Consider the following 19,826-nt stretch of genomic DNA (forward strand, 5'->3'; position numbering starts at 1 on the left):
CAAAGACGCGCGGGTTAGGTTGACTGGCTATGCTAAATTGCCCCTTAATGTCAGAGGGATTAGTAGGGTAAATAAGTGGGTTACAGAGATAGGGCCTGGGTGGGATTGTTGTCTGTGCAGGCTTGATAGGCCAAATGGCTCCCCCCCTTCTGTACTGTGGGGATTCTATGATCCCCTCTCTACCACTAGAGATATCTTTGGCTTTAGCATGTGTGACGAGCGAGTGAGTGAGCGCAAGAAGCATGCACCAATATTTTTATATATAAAGTATCTATAAACATGCATCATATATATCCATGAAATTTTCTTTTGGAAGCAAGGTACTCATATTATCATGCATGTTCCTTTTAAAACTGGCCGTCTTAATACTTTGGTTACTATTCTAAGATGTTGATCAACTGATTTGCACCTTTAATTTTTATTTACTTTTAAAAAGAAGAATCAATTATTCAGCCACATTTGTTAAATTAAGATAGTCAACTCATTCCTGGAGGGGACTGCTCATATGAATGCACTGCATTGCCACAAATACCCATTCACAAAAGTTTAAGAGAAGGAGCAGAAAGTGAAAAGGCTGAGTCACACAAGATACTCTAATGTGCCTCTCATTGTGTGTCTACAGTAATCATTGGCAAACGCAAAGAGAAACAAGAAAATCACCGGGGCATAAATGGACATACGTTCAATGCAAAACAGCGACGGACAGAATCATGACTTGAAACATTCTGTTTTCTAGTTAAGGCACGGGTGCCATTTCACACAGTTGGAAAGTCTACAAATATATTATGAATCAATCAAACGGAATTTACACATGGATGTAATTGGGTAAACTGTCCCTTTACATTTTGTAACCACTCGGCGCAAATTACTTCCACCCATTTGAGCATTTTGTTCGCTTAATGTGGAAAATTCCTTCATCTTATGTGAAATGTTTAATTTAACCAGAGAAGCTTCACTGTTGGCATGCAAGCATTAAGCCACATTCTACCATTCTCTTTATCAATAGAAAGCAACATCACTCAAAACCATGAACCTACACTTGTTTAAAATTCCTCATGTATTAATGCTTTGCAAGTTTTGTCTCTAGTTTGTCTTCTCCCTTCTCTTTTGCAACGTAATTTTCACACCATGCACACAGTACGAGGCCAAGAGAACTCTACATAACATTTGTTTTGAGAATGTCATTGTTCTTTCACAATCGTTAAAATTGTTCAGAGAAAGATAAGTTTTTAAGGTAGTTCTCAGTCAGTTCAAGAACAAAGAAGCAGAAATTTATATCACAGAAGGAGGCCATTTGGCACCTCACATTTATGCCAGCAAACAGCCATCGCCATCCAGTCTAATCCCACTTTCCAGCTCCTGGTCCATAGCTCTTAGAATCATAGAACCCAAAAGTGCAGAAGAGACCATTCAGTCCATCGAGCCTGCTCCAACTCTCCAAAGGAGCACCCTACCTTGTCCCAATCCCTCACCCCATCCCTGTAACCCCACACATCAATCATGATCAATCCACCCAACCTGTACATCCTGGACACTAAGGGGCAATTTACCATGGCCCATCCACCTAACCTGCACATCTTTGGGCTGTGGGAGGAAACTGGAGCACCCGGAGGAAACTCACACAAACATGGGGAGAATGTGCAAACTCCACACAGCCAATCACCTCAGGCTGGAATCGAACCCGGGTTTCTGGCATTCTGAGGCAGCAGTGCTAATCACTGTGCCACCGTGCTGCTCCACTACTCTTCAAATGCCTATCCAAGTATTTTTTTTAAATGTTGTATCTGCCACCCTTTCAGGCACCGAATACAGCCTGTGGGTGAAAATATTTCTCAACTCCCCCTTAATTCTGTCAATTACTTTAAATCAATGCCTCTTAGTTACGGACCTCTCTGCTACTAAAAATAAGCTGTTCCTATACAATTTATCTTAGCCCCTCATAATTTTATATAACTCAATTAAGCTTTCCTTCAGCATCCTGTGTTCCAGAGTCTGTGGCTAATGGAAAACTGGATTAGAATGGATAAGGCACTTGATGTCTGCACAGATACGATAGGCTGAAGGGCCTCTTTCAGTGCTGTAAAACTTTATGACTATGAACAGAGTTTGTGGTGGGGACTGAAGGAAACAACAATTTCGCTCCTCCTATTATTCAGTTCAAGGAAATTTCTGCTCATACAGAACTGGATGCCAGACAAGCAAAACAAGAGATACTTCAACCCACAAGTCACATTGAAAAAAACAACCTTAAAGGGCATATTAAATTTTTAAAAATCAGCACATGAAGTACTCAATGATTTCACTGATCCACATATAATTATGTAAAAATTACAAAGTACAAATGTCCACGTTGGTGCTTATCCACCACTAGTGCAACAATCCTACATCTATGTGCCTGCTTTGTCTCCGTATCACTTCTATTTCCCTTTCCTTCACTTACTGATCTAACCTATTCTTAACTATTAGGTATCTAACAGTTGGTATTTGTCTCCATCAGCAACTCAGGTTACTACATTCTGTAGCCTCAATTCTCAATCTAGAAAAACTGTTACCCTTGCTCTCTATGCAAACTTTTAGAATCATAGACTCCCTACAATGCCGAAGGAGGCTATTTGGCCCATCAAGCCTGCACCGAAAACAATCCCACTCAGGCTAATCCCCCTGACATTAAGGGGCAATTTGAGCATGGCCAATCCACCTAACCTGCACATCTCTGGACTATGGGAGGAAACCGGAGCACCCAGAGGAAACCCATGCAGACACGGGTAGAATGTACAAACACCATACAGATAGTAGCCCAAGGCCGGAATTGAACTCGGGTCCCCGGTGCTGTGAGGCAGCAATGCCAACCACAGTGCCACCCAGTTTACATTTAGCCAAGCCCCCTTGTTCCAGAACCACTCAATTACGAGCAACAGATCTGTTTCTATTTCATGCTTTCAATCGAACACCTCTACCAAATCGCACATTAATTGCCAAATGTCATCTTATAAGAAAGAGAGATGAGGTAAATTGTCATTTAGTGTGAGGTATGCAAGGATCAAAATTAATGCAGCTGTACAAACAAATTAACAAAACTTGACAGTTTAAAATCAGTATCATAACTGGCCTTATTTTATAGCCAACCTGCAGTTTTTTAAAACCATCAAAACAGGAGGTTTAAAAATATTTTGATCAGTCCCAGAGGGCATCTAAGTAGTCAACTAAACTTCTTAGTTGTTTTGAGTTTAGTCCTTGGCTCCTTTCCACACTGTTACTAAAGCAAGTTATGTTTAGGAAACTTAATTTCCTCTCAGTGTTGCCAACATTTCTCGAAATGATCACCCTCCACTTCAAAAATTGAGGGAAATTCCATAGCAGTGCTGTATTTGCGAGGTGATTTGGACAGGTTTTTTTCATGTCCATATTCTTGGGCCATGTAACAAGTTGGTTCAAGAAAACAACCAGAAGTCAAAACAAACTGGATTTTGGCGTAGGGTTTTCCAAATATTGATTATGCTTCATTTAGGTTGAAAAAAAAACCAAATGGTCTCTTGTAATCCTATAGCTGAGATTGAACAACTGTTTTACTCATGCTTTTATTGAAGATATTATGCGAATTGGTGCACCGGATGCAGAGCTTTGACCACCAGGTGAGAGAAAGAGAGCATGAGAACAAGGGCACAAACACTACAGAAAGTGAGCAAAGAGGAAGGACCAAAACGTCTGTCAATGCAGATGTCCTGCCATCTCTTTAAAGTCAAATAGCCATTGCCCCCAAAAATCCCAGCAGCCCAGCATTCATTCCACCTTGCTCCAGCAAGTGGGTGAATACTCCCGGCTGCAAGCTTTTCCAAAGGCTGAAAAAAAGAGTGCGATTAACAGAAACATAGGAAAGAATAATAGTAAACAATACCTGTCAGCCCTGCATAAACCATGATCAAGGCTGCATCTCTTCCAAACCTTGGAAGGATTCAATGACTAGATGCTATCTAAATATAACTGACAACCCAAATCTGTTGATATCCTTGGAACAAAAATAAATCCATACATAGAAGAGGGACTGTTCTGCTTTCCAATTTGCTAATAGCATCTTTGAATATCTATGGGGAGAACATCTGAATCCATCAGAAGGTCAATACGCAAGTGAGAACAGTCTAACATCCAGTCTTACCTCTTCCGCAAAGAGAACTGGACAGTCTGAGGCACAATCATCGTCAGAGGTCAAAATTATTCCCTTTACTTTCATTCCCACCACAGTGCCTCTTCAATTCTGGAAGTGATTGTGGGTCTTGTTTTCCCCTTCTCCACCCAAAAAATCCTTTATCCACTGTCTTAAAAAATGCTTAGGTCATTAATCAATTACCTATCTTGAGAACCCACTCTATTTTGATACATAGGCAAATTTAATCTGAACAGGTTCCAACTATCCCATGCACATAGCAGGCTCAGTGATGGACTAGATGCAAGATATAAAGGCCAGTCCAAATTCTAACAAAACTATGCACAAGTCTGAATGAGCTGATAGGGAAGTTGATGCAACTGACTTCACATTGGTGCTGGCAAAAATTGTCAAAATGGAAGCCATCCTTTCAATGTGAACTGGAAGAAATAATGACTTATCCAAAATTTGATGCTAGACAATGTGGAAAGTGGAGGAAGATGCATTGGACTATGCTCATAGACGTCAGTAATGACCTTCACTTGATGGCTGGTTGTGAGCCTATCAGTACAGTGGAACTCTGATTGGAAGGAACGGAACAGGAAGTGATGGTAGAAGTGGCCTTGATGTTGACTGCAATGGAAATGTATTGGACCTTGGCGAGAAGTTCTGCTCTCTAATAGACTGGGCAAATGTCACAAAGGATTGTGGGGTGGGGGAGGGGAAGAGTCATGGGTGGACTATTTAGTAGAGCCATGATGGCAGAAGGTGTTTTTTTTTATTCTCAGTGTTTTATTTCCAAAGTTCATTTCCATGTAAATTAGGTAATAGCACATCTGTTTCAAAAAATGAAAGAGCAGATAAAGATCAATGACCTACAGTCAACAAAAGCGAGCTTCCAAAGTTGATGCCAAATGAATGTTAACTTAATGCTCATTACCTCCATTACAAGTAGGGCCAAATATTCCATTTAAAACTAATCCCAAAATAAACCTTCACTCAGAGTGAACACCAAGAATACAAGCACGAACAAGTGTTTTTGTCAGAATGTTTTCTAGGTGAGCCTCAACTAGTTCAAAGATTCAGAATTTGAGATAAATCACATGTTGCGCAATCTGTGCCAGTGCCCAGTTTTCTAAATGAGGTTATGGAAATAGTGACATGGTCAAAAATATTACAGCATTTGTGTGAATCACTGATAGGCAGGCTCTTCATAATATTTTCCTTCAGAATATCCAAGATTCTTCTCACTTTGCTGAATTTCAGTTTAGCACAAGAGAATTTATTGACAGGTTGCTTTAACCTGTTAATTTTGCAAATCCAAGTTGAGACTGCCATCTCATTGGCATATTAATATTCAACAGGGATAAATGACTTGATTTTGTAATTTACTTCAATTGATTCAAGGAGCAAATATTTTACATTGAAACATAACCACAGCTATGGGAAGCAACCAAAACATTTGCAAACATTAGTGGAGTTGAGTCAACAACAAAAAATGAAAAACAAACATATTTTCCAGATCAACAATAAAACAACATTATGAGGACGTTTTGGGCTGATCAATAAAAACAGGAATAAAACACTAATTTTTTAGCGCAGTGGGCCAGGAGAATATCATGGCGCTGATACATGGGGCTCGCGCATGCATTCTCGCCCTGTTAGTGTCTCCCAGCGCCGGTCTACTCTGCGCCAGATATCAAACTCATTAACATTGTTATTTCCATATATTTTAAATGTAATTAGCAGGCCCGGGACTGAAATCTCCGGGCCTGCTAGCCCGCCTGCCCGCCAGGAGTAGCTCACTCCAGCAGGTCTTTACAGTAGCTTCCCATTAACAGAGAACAAGCAACCCGACCCCACTGGAGTGAAACAGGGCAATTGGGGCCTCCAGAAGCTCGGGCGGCGAGCTGTGATCCCTGGACATTGGCACCCTGGCACTGCCTAAGGGGCAAAGTGTCAATGCCCAAGGGGCAAAGTGCCAATGCCCAGGGACACCTTGGTACTGCCCATCAGGGTCAGTGCAAAGGGGGCAGGGCCTGATGAGGCGATTGGTTGGGGGGGGGGGGGGGGGGGGGGCAGGTCCTGCTGCCACTCTGCAGTCAGAATCAGTGGGGGAAGGAGGGAAGCCAGCGATCGGGGCCGTCTGGAGGGGGAGGATGTTTAGCCTGCTGGGGGTGGTTGGCACCGTCGGGGGAGGGGGGGGGTGTCGGAAATGCAGGGGGAGAGGAAGCTGGAAATCGGGGTGAGGTGGGGGATGGAGCGGAAGGCTGGCGTTGTGGGGCAAATCAGGAGGCCAGGCATGCTGAACCACTGCGCATGCACCAATCTCGGCACTGACAGATCGGCGCATGCGCAGTGGCCCGCTCAGCACATCAATTTCAGCCTCTCCAGCAGGGATATACCCGCCCCCTGGTTTTTAATGATATACATGCTAGTGACCTCTGCAGTGCACAGAGTGTTGGAGATTCTTCTCTCCCACAGAAAAATCCAGCGTGAATTACCCCAGTTTTCACACAAATTCAACACTTAGAAATCTTTTGGAACAATTCCGGCGAAAGTGCTCAAAGTAAATAAACAAATATTTTTGTAAAATCACATACAATTGTTTTGTCAGAGTACAATACCAATACTAAAATGTTTTAAACAAGACTTCCTTGATGTATTTAGCCTAAAGTCTGGTATCACTGCTACGTACTCCATCTAATTTAATGTCCAACTATGATCCCAATACTTCCAAGCAAAATAAAATGTCGATTTCTCAAATTAGAAATATTTCAGATTTCATTTTATTTAAACTTTGTTTTCATGGGCATGTATTTCAAAATGCCAACATCAGAAGATTGGCATTCATTCACTGGCAATCCAGATTTACACTGCTATAACTGGTTCCCTTAGCCTGGTGTTGAAGTAGTATTTTCGCAACCTGCGACTCTTCTGTGAGGACAGAAAGCTAGTTTCAGCAACGTAAATGCAAGGAGTCTGCTCCACTGCTGTTCATGTGTGAAACAAATTAAACTAGCACCAATGGAAAAGTACCAATGACCTGCACTAATCCAACAATATTACAATCATTATAAATCCCCATCTGTGCCTCAGTAGATTGCAAGAGTGCACAACATTTAGGCGGGATTCTGACTTAGAGGCGTTCAGTCATAATCCCACGGATGGTAGTTGCGCACCATTGGAGTGGACAGGAGATACCCTGCTTTAACATACTTCCCTTCCCCAAAGATAAATTTCCAAGTGGGAGCAAAATCCAATAAAATAGATCCAAGTATGAAAAGTGGAGCTCTGGTCTGATACAAATTGCAGTCTTTTCTATTTGATACATAAAGCACATTATCTTCTCTTTTTGAATGTGGGGCAACATCAAGGCAGAGTTCACCTGTAACTGAAAGCAACATGTCCAGACAGCTGATAAAAATTCCACAAATAGGTGCCAAGAGCGAAGCTAATGGAGTGTATTTACTGCTCAAATATCTTGTGACGGCAGATGTTTTTATTATTTATTTAGAAATTCCTTCCGAAATTGTGTCATTGAACAAACCATTTTCTTTTAATGAACATCATTCTGACGAGGGAAAAAAAATCTACTTGTTGTTTACACTTGATTCTTTCAACCCAATTCAATTAAAAACAAAAATCATAGGACCCTTTCTCCTTTCACCAGATTATAACTTTCTCAAGCACATATGCTCCAATAGTTTTGTAACAGCACTTTTAAAATCCTATTCATTACTGACTTAGCTACTAACCAAAACAATTACTAATACCAACTGATTAGTACAAGTGATTTCCTGTGCACTGAACAGCAGTGTTTAGTCGTTTAAATACTGATCCGATCAGCTGTTCAATATCTCTTTCCCCTTCCCAACTATGCAGCTAAAGAGTTAGCTCTCTATTTATTGAACTTTTAGCTCAACCCCCAGTTCTGCAAACAGGGTGCTGCACAGTAGCTACTGACACTTAAAAACAGCTGTGCACACCAGTTGAATAAGGCTAAGCAGGTGATCATCAGTTTTTTTGCTCAGTGTTCAAAATACCCAGCAGTACTAAGCAACAATAGTTGCCTGTTCACAACAATGAAATCCTTGCATAAAACGGATCAGTATAATCAAACTGTACAGATTAGAATAATGAACACACCACAAAATTCACAAGTATCCATAAATTCAGGTTGCGAATTACAATTGCTTGATTGCACAAGCAATGATCACCACATGTGGATTTCACTGTATGCTCACTTCCCCAAACATATTAAATTAGAATGGTTGTGCCACTTTTGCCATGTGTTGTAACTATAGAAGCCTAAGGTGTGAATTACGCATAAAGTCTGGAAAGCAACCTGAAATTCAAAGAAAGCAAGTAGTGTAAGCATCATAATGTTTAAGGCAGCTCAAATCAATAAGAAAGTGTATCAAAGCATTTAATTGTTTTCCATCAAAAGTTCATCCGAAGGAGTGTGAAGTGCTAGCATCAAACTGGATGCAGCATAAATATGGGAGCTTATTTATTGTCACAAGTAGGCTTACATTAACACCGCAATGAAGTTACTGTTAAAATTCCTGAGTCGCCACACTCTGGCACCTGTTTGGGTACACGGAGGGAAAATTTAGCATGGCCAATGCACCTAACCAGCACATCTTTCGCACTGTGGGAGGAAACCAGGGCACCCGGAGGAAACTCACACAGACACAGGGAGAACATGCAGACTGCTCAGACAGTGAATTAAGCTGGGAATGGAATCTGGATCTCTGGCGCTGTGAGGCAGCAGTGCTAACGACTGTACCACTGTGCCACCCATTTTAATTTACACAAATTGAGATACCCAGTGAATGAGTTTGAAAAGGCCAGTCGACATAATCTTTATGAACCACATGTATGAGAGTCAGTTAATTAATCGCCAAATTAACTGAATGAAAAAAAGACTTTTAGCAATAAAAATTATTAGTACACAAACACCAAAAGAAAATGTCAATAGCCAGCAAAAATAAAGTATTATTCTAGTTGTGCTCTTAAAATGATTCTGAAACTGGGGCCCACAGATTCCTGGGAGCTCAGGGGGTCCACAAAGTAACATAACTAGGAGCCAGGGGGCAGGGTGTAGCCAACATACAAGGAGAAGAGTGCACAATAGACAGACTCTGCAGTGAGAAGCAGGTGCACACATTTCACAAATGTCTAATACCTGTTTTCTTAAAAACTTTATGATAACACTCTTTATGTGCAGCAGTTCAATATTATTAGAATTATACAGTATGTGATAATGCCCTTTATTTTTGAAATATGATTTTTCAACTGACTGGAAATATTGTAATTTGAGCTGAAACAGAGCAAACTGCTTAAAATGCAAGCCCACATTCAAAGAGGAGGGTGAGAAACAAACAAGATTTCTATTTGTTTAAGGAAGAAACGTTTGCAAGGCTATTGTTAGAATTTGTATTGAAAATTCAGAATTGCAGTACAAGTACAAAACCAAAAGGTATAAAGCAATTCTTCAGTTTATAATACCCTGTACACGCACATATATCATGGAATAGATCTGGTCCCCAGCTGAAGTGTTTAATAAAATATTTAAGAAGTTGGAAAGAAAATCTGGTTATAAATGAGATTTAGGGTCCCTAATTCCCCAAGTCACTTCACAGAAGCATCAGGACATGTGACCAAAAGCTTCACCAGTTTTTGAGGAGCATCTTAAAGGAAAAAGCAAAGCGGGGTTTAGGGTGCAAATTCCAGTACTAAGGGCCCAAGCAGCTGAGCAATAGCCACGAAAAGTGGGAATGCAAAAGAAGCCAAAGTCAGAGGAGCATAGAAATCTTGGAGAGCTTGTAGAGCTGAGGACATTCCAGAGGTAGGGAGGGGAGTATCCAAGGAGGATTTTGAATACATTGAGATTTTTTTAACATCAAGATGTTGTTGAAATAGAAACCAGTGTAAACCAGCAGGATTAATGTGGCATGGTGCAAGTTAGGATATTTTGATATTCTTTCACGGGATGCAAGTATCACTGGCAATGCCAGCATTTGTTTCCCAGTCCCAATGGCCTTTAAGACGGTGATGGTGAGCCTTCTTGCAGCACTATAGTTGAAGCATTACAGGTGCACTACACTGTTGTTCGGAAGGGAGATCCAGGTTTTTCATTCAGTCATCGTGAAGGAATATAGTTCTAAGTCTGGGTGGTATGTAGCTTAGAGAGAAACAGGTGGTGGTTGTGCTCCTCTGCATCTACTGTCCTTCTGTGCTCCTCTGCATCTACTGTCCAACGCCGGCATCTCCACATCATGTCTACTGTCCTTGCCATTCTGTATGGCAGAGGTCGCAATGCCTTCTATATGGTGGACAGGAGCTGAACTATTCGCCTCAGAATTACCAGTCTTTGACCTGTTCCTACAGCCCCAGTATTCATATGACTAGTGCAGTTCAGTTTCCAGTCAATGGTAACCCAGGATGTTTGTTGATAGTGGGGATTCAGTGAGGATAATGCCATTGAATGTCAAGGGTTGATGGCTAGATTCTCTCGTTGGAGATTGTCATTGCCTAGCACTTATGTGTGGTGAATGTTACTTGCTATTTGTCAGCCGAAGCCTGGATATTGTCTTGCTGCATTTGTACAAGGACTGCTTCAGAGGAAGTACGAATGGTGCTGAACATTGTGCAATCATCCCTACTTCTGACTTTATGATGGAAAGTTCATTGATGCAGCTGAAGATGGTTGGGCCTCGGACAGTATCCTGAGAAACTCCTGCAGTGATGCCCTGGAACTTGCCAACAATCTGGTTCAGCCTTCGGCTTTGGCTAAGGATAGGGATGAAGTCAGTCATTTGAGAAGAGAATCATTGGTGTGGTTCAAGTATAATCTTCTCAGTTTCACAGAAAATTTCTGTTCATCCAATATTGGCTGCTGGATAAACAGTGTGACAAAGCAGAGGCCTTTGTGTGGTCAAGGGAGGTGATACTAAGCTAGGAATCAGTTATTAGTGTACACAGGGAGGCACAGTGGCAAGCTGTGTTGCCTCACAGCGCCAGAGACCCGAGTTCAATTCCAGCCTTGGAAGACTTTGTGGAGTTTGCATATTCTCCCTTGTCTGCATGGATTTCTTCCCACAGTCCAAATATGTCCAGGTTAGGCAGATTTGCCATTCTAAATTGTCCCTTAGTGTCAGGTGAATTAGCAGGGTAAATATGTGGGGTTGTGGAGACAGGGATTGTTGCTGCTATAAGGGCACTGGGCCAAATTATTCTATATGTGGAATGTGACATGGTTTTGAATGTCACTGAAAACACATAATCAAAATAGAGATGGTTGAATCTTGTGTAGAACACTCTAAAAAATGTATAAATTTTTATAATAAGTTCCACACAATGTTTCTCAGTGTTCATCTTGGGCGAAATATTGAACAGAAATCTGATGATCTCTCAGTCCTCTATACAGAAAACCTACTACATAACAGCTCCCGAGTGTCTGGAGTGTCGCACTCAGCTAGACAAACTGGTCAAGAATGCAAGGCCAATATAAATTTTAGAGTTTCACTTTGCTTTTAAAAGGTTAGTTACAAAGGAAAGCATTTCAGAACTTCTCTTAGATGATTAAAATAGGTTGATTTAGAGTTTTGAAATGAGAAGTGTACCTGATGGAAAGAAGGGATGCTTCATGGGCCAAGCAGGTCTTTTCTTACACCCTTAAGTATAATCCAAAATTTATTCTCTATAACAAATTATTCTACTCCACAACATTTGACAGATTGCTGCAGAGTTCTGCTACATAAAATCCTAATCCAGTAATCAGCCTTCAGTGCCAAAACAGTGTGTAGTTCTAGCCATTAGTGATTAAATGTAATCAGGAAGTGACTATTTTTTCATTATGTACAGTTATTTACAGACTTGAGCCTTAGGTTGTCATATTATGCAACTGGATTAAGCGAGGTGGAAAATGTCTTTGGTTGCTGATGCGGGTTTTAATATTCCAGAAAGGTTAGATATCCATTTCTGAATATCCATTAGAAGATCCAAATGACCCACATACCCTGAACATAGCTATCCATCACCTGCAATCTCATTATTGAAATAACGCCTCTACTAACTTGCAACACGCACTCCCTATTCCCATAAAAACAAACAAAATGGAATGCCTTCCAACATCAATACCAATGGCTAGTAAATTGGTGGCATGGTCAACATGCATCTTTGTGAAGTGACTATAAAAGGATGAGGAGGCGAGGAAGAGATGATTGTTTTTAAAATCCACATACCTGTTTTAAATAGCCATTTAAAATTGGCAATTGCAAAGACAGGAAACTCAAATAGTTAGTCAACAGCCTATTTTTTTTGGTTCTTTAATGGGATGTGGGCACCACTTGCAAGGCCAGTATTTGTTGTCCATCTCCAACTTCCCTTGAACGAAGTAAATTACTCAGTCATTTCAGAGGGCAGTTAAAAATCAACCACATTGCTGTGGGTCTGGAGCCACATGTAGGCCAGACCAGGTAAGGATGGCAGATTTCCTTCCTTAAAAGGACATTAGCGAACCAGATGGGTTTTTACAACAATCAATAAGTTTCATGGTCACCTTGAGACCAGCTTTCAATTCCAGATGTTTTATTAACTGAATTTAATTTCACCAGCTGCCATGGTGAGATTTGAACCCATGTTCCTGGAGTATTAACATAATAACCAGTGACATTACCATAATGCCACAACTCTGTTAAACGAGGACTGAAGGCTTGTAAACAGACCCAACAAAAAGTCTGAATGCAAAGATTTATTTAAATAATCCCAGAGCTTGGATCCCTACAATTTCTAGTGAATGGTAAAGACCTGAATAGCCAGCAAAACTAACACTAAACTGACTGAATTTTCAGATGATAAAAAACAGCAGTAGAGGAACAGTGAAAGATTTGCAGAGGTATTTGGATTTATATGCACACAGACAGACATGATTAGTTAAATTTAACACTTAACTGCAATGTCCAATGTACCTATAGGTTAAAAAAGGAGAAGCGTGTACAATGAATTAAATTTAATAAAACACAAGGAGACTTGGGCAAGGAACAGGATGAATCAGTAGACATCATTTGCAATGTCCAGACAATGGACCACATGGTAAAATAATTTAAAACACTGACTGAAAGCAAGGATGGAAAGTTTGAAGAGCAGTATACAAAGATTTATGTTGCTTTACATTTAATTGTAGTCTGAGTAGATCAGAGTGTTAGGAACATAGGAAATAGGAGCAGCAGTAGGCCATTCATCCCCTCAAGCCTGCTCCACCATTCAACAGAATCATGGCTGATCGTCTGTCTCAGTGCGATTTTACTGTACAAGCCCCAAAATCACTTGATATATTTAATATCTAGAAATCTGCTAATCTCAGGTCTTGAATATACTCAATAACTGATCCTCTACAGCGTCGACTACAGAATTCCAAAAATTCACAACCCTCTGACTGAAGAAATTCCTCCTCATCTCAGAGAATACAGGCCCAGTCTCTTCAATCTCTCCTCATTGATTCCTAGGATGACAGGATTGTCCAGTCTAGTGAACGTTTGCTGCACTCTGTGGCAAGTATGTCCTTCCTAAAACAAAAGAGACGAAAACTGCATACAATACTCCAGGTGCGATCTCCCAAGACTTTATACAATTGCAACAAGACATTTTTACTCTTGCACTCAAATACTCCTGCAATAAAGGCCAACACACAATTTGCCTTCCTAATTACTTGCTGTATCTGCATGTTATCCATTAGTGTCTATGAACAAGGACACCCAGGTCCCTTTGAACATCAACATTTTCCAATCTCTCATCATTTAAGAAATACTTTGCACTTCTGTTCCTCCTACCAGAGTGCATAACCTCACATTTTTTACATCATATTCCATTGCCCATGTTATTGCCCACTCACTTAACCTGTTTAAATCCCCTTCAAGCTTCTTAGCATCCTCCTCACATTCCCACCTAGTTTTGTGTCATTTCCTACTCTGTTTTATGTCTGTTAATCAATTCTCAGCTTTGGTTACCATTTCACAAGTATATTTACATTAGAAACACAAAACAACAAAGCAGGTTCTAAAAGTACTGGGATAAGCTATGGAAAACCATCTTCAGCTGCCTCGTTAATGACTTTTCTTCTATCATAAGGTCAGAAGTGGGGCTGCTCACTGAAGACTGTATAATTTTCAGTACCATTCATGATTCCGCAGATAGACTCATGTCTAAAAGCAACAAGACCAGGACAATATCCAGGCTTGGCTGACAAGTGGCAAGTAACATTCACATCACATAAGTGACAGGCAATGACCATCTCCAAAAGAGATTTCTTTTGTTTACTACAAATATGTTATTACAAAACAATTACAATATTCAAAGAACAAATATGAAAGATACATTACCAATGGCTAACGCCATCCATTTATCAATAGGAAGGGTTCATTGTTGGTTATAGTTTTCCAGGGTATTGCCCTCTAAATACACCTCAATTTACAAATCATAATTTACAAATCTACAAATATTAGTACAACACAAAATGAACATTGAAGCATATCCATTGTCCTCCATGGCACTGCCTCCTGGGTTTTTCCCCTGCCGGGGGGTTGCAACCCTCCACAGGTATTTATTGGGGGGGGGGGAAAAGAGAGAGAGAGAGAGAGAGAGAGAGAGAAAAAAAGAAAGGCCACCTTGGACCCACTCTGTCCGGACCCTCCCTTCCAGATTTTCAGCCAGCTTGGTGGGGGAGGCTCTCCGGGGTACTCAGTCCGGGTTGCACTTCAGATTTTCTCCCAGAGAATGGAGACCCTCCAGTGTTACTATGTCTGGGGCTTCACCACCCAGAACTTCCCCAACAGGAGAGAATCTAACCATCACCCCTTGACATTCAATGGCATTAGCAACAATTAATTCCCTATTATCAATATGCTGGGGGTTACCAGAAACTGAATTGCTTTATAAATATCATGGCTATAAGTTGGGTCAAAGGCTAGGAAACCTGCAGCGGGTAACTCACCTCCTAACTCCTCAAAGTCTGTCCACCATCTACGAAGCACAAAGTCAGGGGTGTGATGGAATACTCTCCACTTGCCTGGATAAGTGCAGCTCCAACAACACTGAAGATGTCAGCCACTGTCCAGGACAAAGCAGCCTGCTTGATTGCTATCCCTTCCACAAACATTCAAACCCTCCACCACCAACAAACAGTGGCAGCAGTGTGCACCATCTACAAGATGCACTACGGGAACTCACAAATGTCCCTTCGACAATACCTTCCAAACCCAGGACCACTACCATCTAGGAGGACAAAGGCGGCTGATACCTGCGAACACCATGTCACTCACCACACAGACTTGGAAATTTATCACTTGTTCCTTCACTGTCACTGCATCAAAATCCTGGAATTCCTTCTCTAACAGTACCAGGGGTGCATCTAAACCTCAGGAACTGCAGCAATTCAAGAAAGCAGCTCACTACCACCTTCTCAAGGGCAACTGGGAATGGGCAATAAATGCTGCCCAAGCCAGCGACACCCATATCCCGTAAATGAATTTTAAGAATTAGCAAAGTTGAAACTATGTAGTCTAGGTTCTAAAGACAATGAGCCAACTGAATATAATCATCTATAACAAATATAAAAGCTCAAGATAAATCTCACCATGAACCAATGGAAACAGAAATGTTGAAAGTACAGAGCCTGGTGGTTTAGTGTGTGTGTGGAAAAGAAAGAGATGCCTTTTAGCAAAACACAAGCCGATAAAGTATAACAGAATATAAATTTTGCATTAATGAAAAATCAATGTAGCAATTATATTAGGCAAAGCTTCTTTACTCCAAATTACATGGTGAAATAATCCATTAAGCGATGTAACAGAAGCAAAAACTGAGCTGCACAGAAAATAAACTGTCATGATGGTTAAGATACCGGATGGATGTTGTTTCGTATCCTCACTTAGCCTATATCCTTATGTGCAAAGAAATTCAAGAGTGGTCAGAGTAACATGCTTAAACAGGCACATTGCACTGCTGTGCAATTATAAAACAGCCGTGGGTGGCCATCTACTTCTCATTTAAAATTTGACCTAGCCATGACCTTGTCTACTCTTCACTGTGCCTTTGGACATGAATTTCACTTTCCATTCATTGTGTACTATCTCAGAAAAGTAAATTGCACGGATTACAGTGCAGAAAACAGGCCATTCGCCCAAACATGATGGGGGGGGGGGGGGGAGAGAGAGAGAGAGAGAACTGAGAGACTTACAATGCTGTAAGTATAATGTTACAAAAGACCTAGTGCTTTCAGTGCATCAAGGTTAAGTTCCAATTAAACGCAATTTAAAGATACAACTACACAATGATTTTGCATTGCAAAAGCAAGTGTTGATAATGTGCTGTTAATATTAAAATGTGGACAATGTAGCGAGCATTACAAACAGTTAAATGAGTGAGCGAACCAGACACAAACACCAGACTTCCAGTCGGGTTGGTACACAAGATCTTGGTCCAAACCCTTAATTAAATTGTGTGGTATCCCGTATATTGTAAATAAAGTCGAAATACAGATGCGCGCCAGTCAAATGCCTTCTACATGACTCCAAAGTGCCTGCAGCGTAAGAATGCTTCCGACCGAAAACTTCAACCAAAATCGGTCCGAGTGTTACTGTGTTCACTTAGCAACCAAATAACGCCCTAAATACAAAAGATCAGGTACAAAAGGACCTCGCTTCCTTAAAAGAAAACAAATAAAATCAGGATAACACGGAATCGCTGCGTGAGGCGGTCAGTAAGCGGTGGGCAGAAAACCACACCTGCGTTTCAAGGGGTTATATTTCAGTGACTGGGATTCGGTTGGTGGGAGGGAAAGAGGGTTTGAGCAGCGGTTGGTATAGGTTAGTTCCGCGTCTTCCCTGCACAAACCAATTGAAAAGCGTGCCACTGAATCTGATGGGTTTGCACAAGTCAGTAATCTTCACCCGAAAAAAGTTAATTCCTAAAACAGACCAGACAAAACTTGCAACCTAAAATACGTTTTATTTTTTTTAAAAAAAGGTCAACGCCACGCGGCCCATAGTTGGCAGCCAAAGTGAAAGCGGGAATTACCAGTAAAGCTTCGGTTGGGAGATGCCTTAATGTAGGGGAGACGAGTGCAGAGCGGATCCAGCAGTGTGGCACACAGCCCAGTCCCTGCTGTCACCTGGCTCTCCAAAAACCTGAACATTACAGCCCCTAAATTAAGTACAAGTCCAGGCTTCAGATAACAACTTCTTTTAAAAAAAATAAATACACCACAAAACGAGGTTGAGTGAACTAAAGTCGAGAGCGTTCATCCTGTCCCAGTTACCATTCATTCTCTGCAAGCATCTCCTTCACATGTATTAAGAACGACACGTCAATCGCCACTCCTTTACTTATTTTAGTGAGGAACTAAATCCCCTCCAACCCCAACATTTCACTTCCAATTTCTATGGTCTGCTGCATTGGAATTTTTGGGCACATGCCAACATTATCCTTTCCTTTCAGAAAAAAGAAATACTGGGAGACCGATTGTAATATACGCGTTACACGTGTGCCTTTTAAATAGATTTTTTTTTTTAAATTGCAGCTGTTTGATATAAAGATCTGACTGCCAGCGGCGGATTGAAGCTAGCCGGCGCATTTTCTAATCTCAGCGCCGCACCAACTAGCAGTGGCTGCTGGCGCCGTTTGTGGTCTCCATCGTCAGAGACGCTCTCTCTCCCCTCCCTCCTCTCTCTCTCTCTCTTTATATTTAATGGGAACAACAGATTTTGTTGTGCAGGGTTCTCATTTAAAAGCACGCTCAGGGCGTTCATTCTCACGGTGCTGTAATGGGAGGTGGGTCTATTTGCATTGCAGTTTTTTTTTGGTGGGGGGTGGGAATAGACCCTGTTGCTATGAAAAGCCGCGGCGTGTTACCTGTTGTCTGCCTTGGACGTGTTGGAACAAGGCGGCGGGTGAAGGACTGTCTGATTTTCTTCCATCTCCACCACGCACTTGGTGTTGAGTTCCATCTCTGTAGGAAACATTGGTCACAATGTTACCAGACAGCCCGCAACTCCTGTGTATCCATCACCCCCTCCACCATTAACAATGTTGCTTTTTATACTTTAAAAAAAGAACACTTTCCTAAAACAATTCCCTGCAAATTGCGCTACTGATCTGACTTTTGCTTACCCCGTCGGTTCATCGGCCGGACTCTCACTGCAACTTTCACCTTCGAATCCGACATTTTCACACTTTTTATTCCTTTTTTTTCCCTCTTCCCCGCGGTCCTGTAAACTTCCACTTATTCCGTCAGTCTGTGGCAAAATCTTTCTTGGGTTCTTCGTGGGCACGTGTTGCAAAAAGCCACGGGTCCATTCCTTGAAGCAAATTAAAACGAGAGCCGAGTTGTTCTTGTGTCTCTTCCTTTCGATCCCCCTGTGTGTGTGTCTCTCTCTCTTTAACCAAAGATGTTTAACTCCGCTCCCTTCATCGTCGCCGCCGCCATGTTACGAGCGTCCAATCCGTCAAGTCAGGAGCCCGCGGAGATTCCCGAAAGCTGGACTCGAGCAGACTGAGCTCGGCTCAGCCTTCAGGCACGGAAACACCCGAGGATACGGCGAAACTCGGCTTGTCGAGCGGGCAACAGGTCCCCCCCCACCTCCCGCGGAAACGCCCGAAGAGCCTTCAGGTCAATCGCAATGCCAGCCGAGGGAAAACCCAGCCAGGTTCAATCACCACTGTCCCACAAGCCAGCCCCTGGGAAGATCTCAACACATCCATCAGCAGGAAAAAGTTTTTTTTTGATGATGTCATCCGCCTCAACACTGAATCCTTTTGCTCCGATAATTTAATTTTGAAAGAACGCCGGTCGGGACGTGTATAGACAGAAGATCATTTTGGGTGGGGATTCATTCGTGAGGGCATCACGTCCCACCCCAATGTGTTGCACGAGTGATCTGCCTCTGCTCATTTCTCCATGCCTTTGTCTTGCCCCTTCCTCTTCAGATAAAGGCAAAATACTGCTGATGCTGGAATCTGAAACAAAAACAGAAAATGCTGGAGAAGCTCAGCAGGTCTGACAGCATCTGTGGAGAGGGAATAGAGCCAACATTTCGAGTCAGGCTGACAAAGGGTCATCCTGACTCGAAAAGTTGGCTCTATTTTCTCTCCTGTCAGATCTGGTGAGCCTTTCTTCTTCAGTTGGTCCAATTCCCATTATCAATATGTTTCAGAAGAAGGAAAACATGAGGTGGTTTTTTGTTGCCTTCCACATGTTCATTTAAAATTGCAAGTCCTCCTCCCTGAAGGATCATCCCCTCATGTAAGCTGCTGTTGTCCTTTTGGGTTTCTAGCTCTTCTACCATCACCACTGAAACATCGCTGGTTCTGCCATGGCTTGGAAACCTTGGAAGCATGGAGTCTTTACCTGATGCTAGGGCAACCCATAAACAGGCAGTGACACCCCCTGAGATCTTGAATGACACAAATAGTTATCCTGTCTTTAAGACAGGTTAACCATTTATGTCATTCGGGATCTCAGGGGATGGTTGTCACTGCCTGTTTATGGGTTGCCCCAGCATCAGGTAAAGACTGCATGCTCAGGTTTGTCCAAGTGTAATCAGGCGGAGATACAGTGGTATACAGTCAAGAGGGAGTTGTTCAATAATAACTGCATAATCCATGAAGCCTCAAGTCATCT

The 19,826-nt window shown here is 41.8% G+C and overlaps 1 protein-coding gene across 5 annotated transcripts in view; it reads right to left on the reverse strand.

Annotated features, from left to right (window-relative positions):
• Window positions 1-18,519, reverse strand: part of kif13a (kinesin family member 13A) — a 319,880-nt gene extending 301,361 nt beyond the window's left edge. For all 5 annotated transcript variants that reach the window (XM_078241905.1, XM_078241898.1, XM_078241903.1 and 2 more), the window contains exons 1-2: window positions 18,317-18,519; window positions 18,059-18,155 (exon numbers count right to left, since the gene is read on the reverse strand). In XM_078241905.1, coding sequence (XP_078098031.1) covers window positions 18,059-18,155; window positions 18,317-18,371 — 152 coding nt within the window. In that variant the 5' untranslated portion in view covers window positions 18,372-18,519. The remainder of the gene's footprint in view (window positions 1-18,058; window positions 18,156-18,316) is intronic.
• Between the last annotated feature and the right edge of the window lie 1,307 nt (window positions 18,520-19,826).

This window comes from Mustelus asterias, chromosome 2, assembly GCF_964213995.1.
Source record: "Mustelus asterias chromosome 2, sMusAst1.hap1.1, whole genome shotgun sequence".
Classification (NCBI taxonomy): domain Eukaryota; kingdom Metazoa; phylum Chordata; class Chondrichthyes; order Carcharhiniformes; family Triakidae; genus Mustelus; species Mustelus asterias.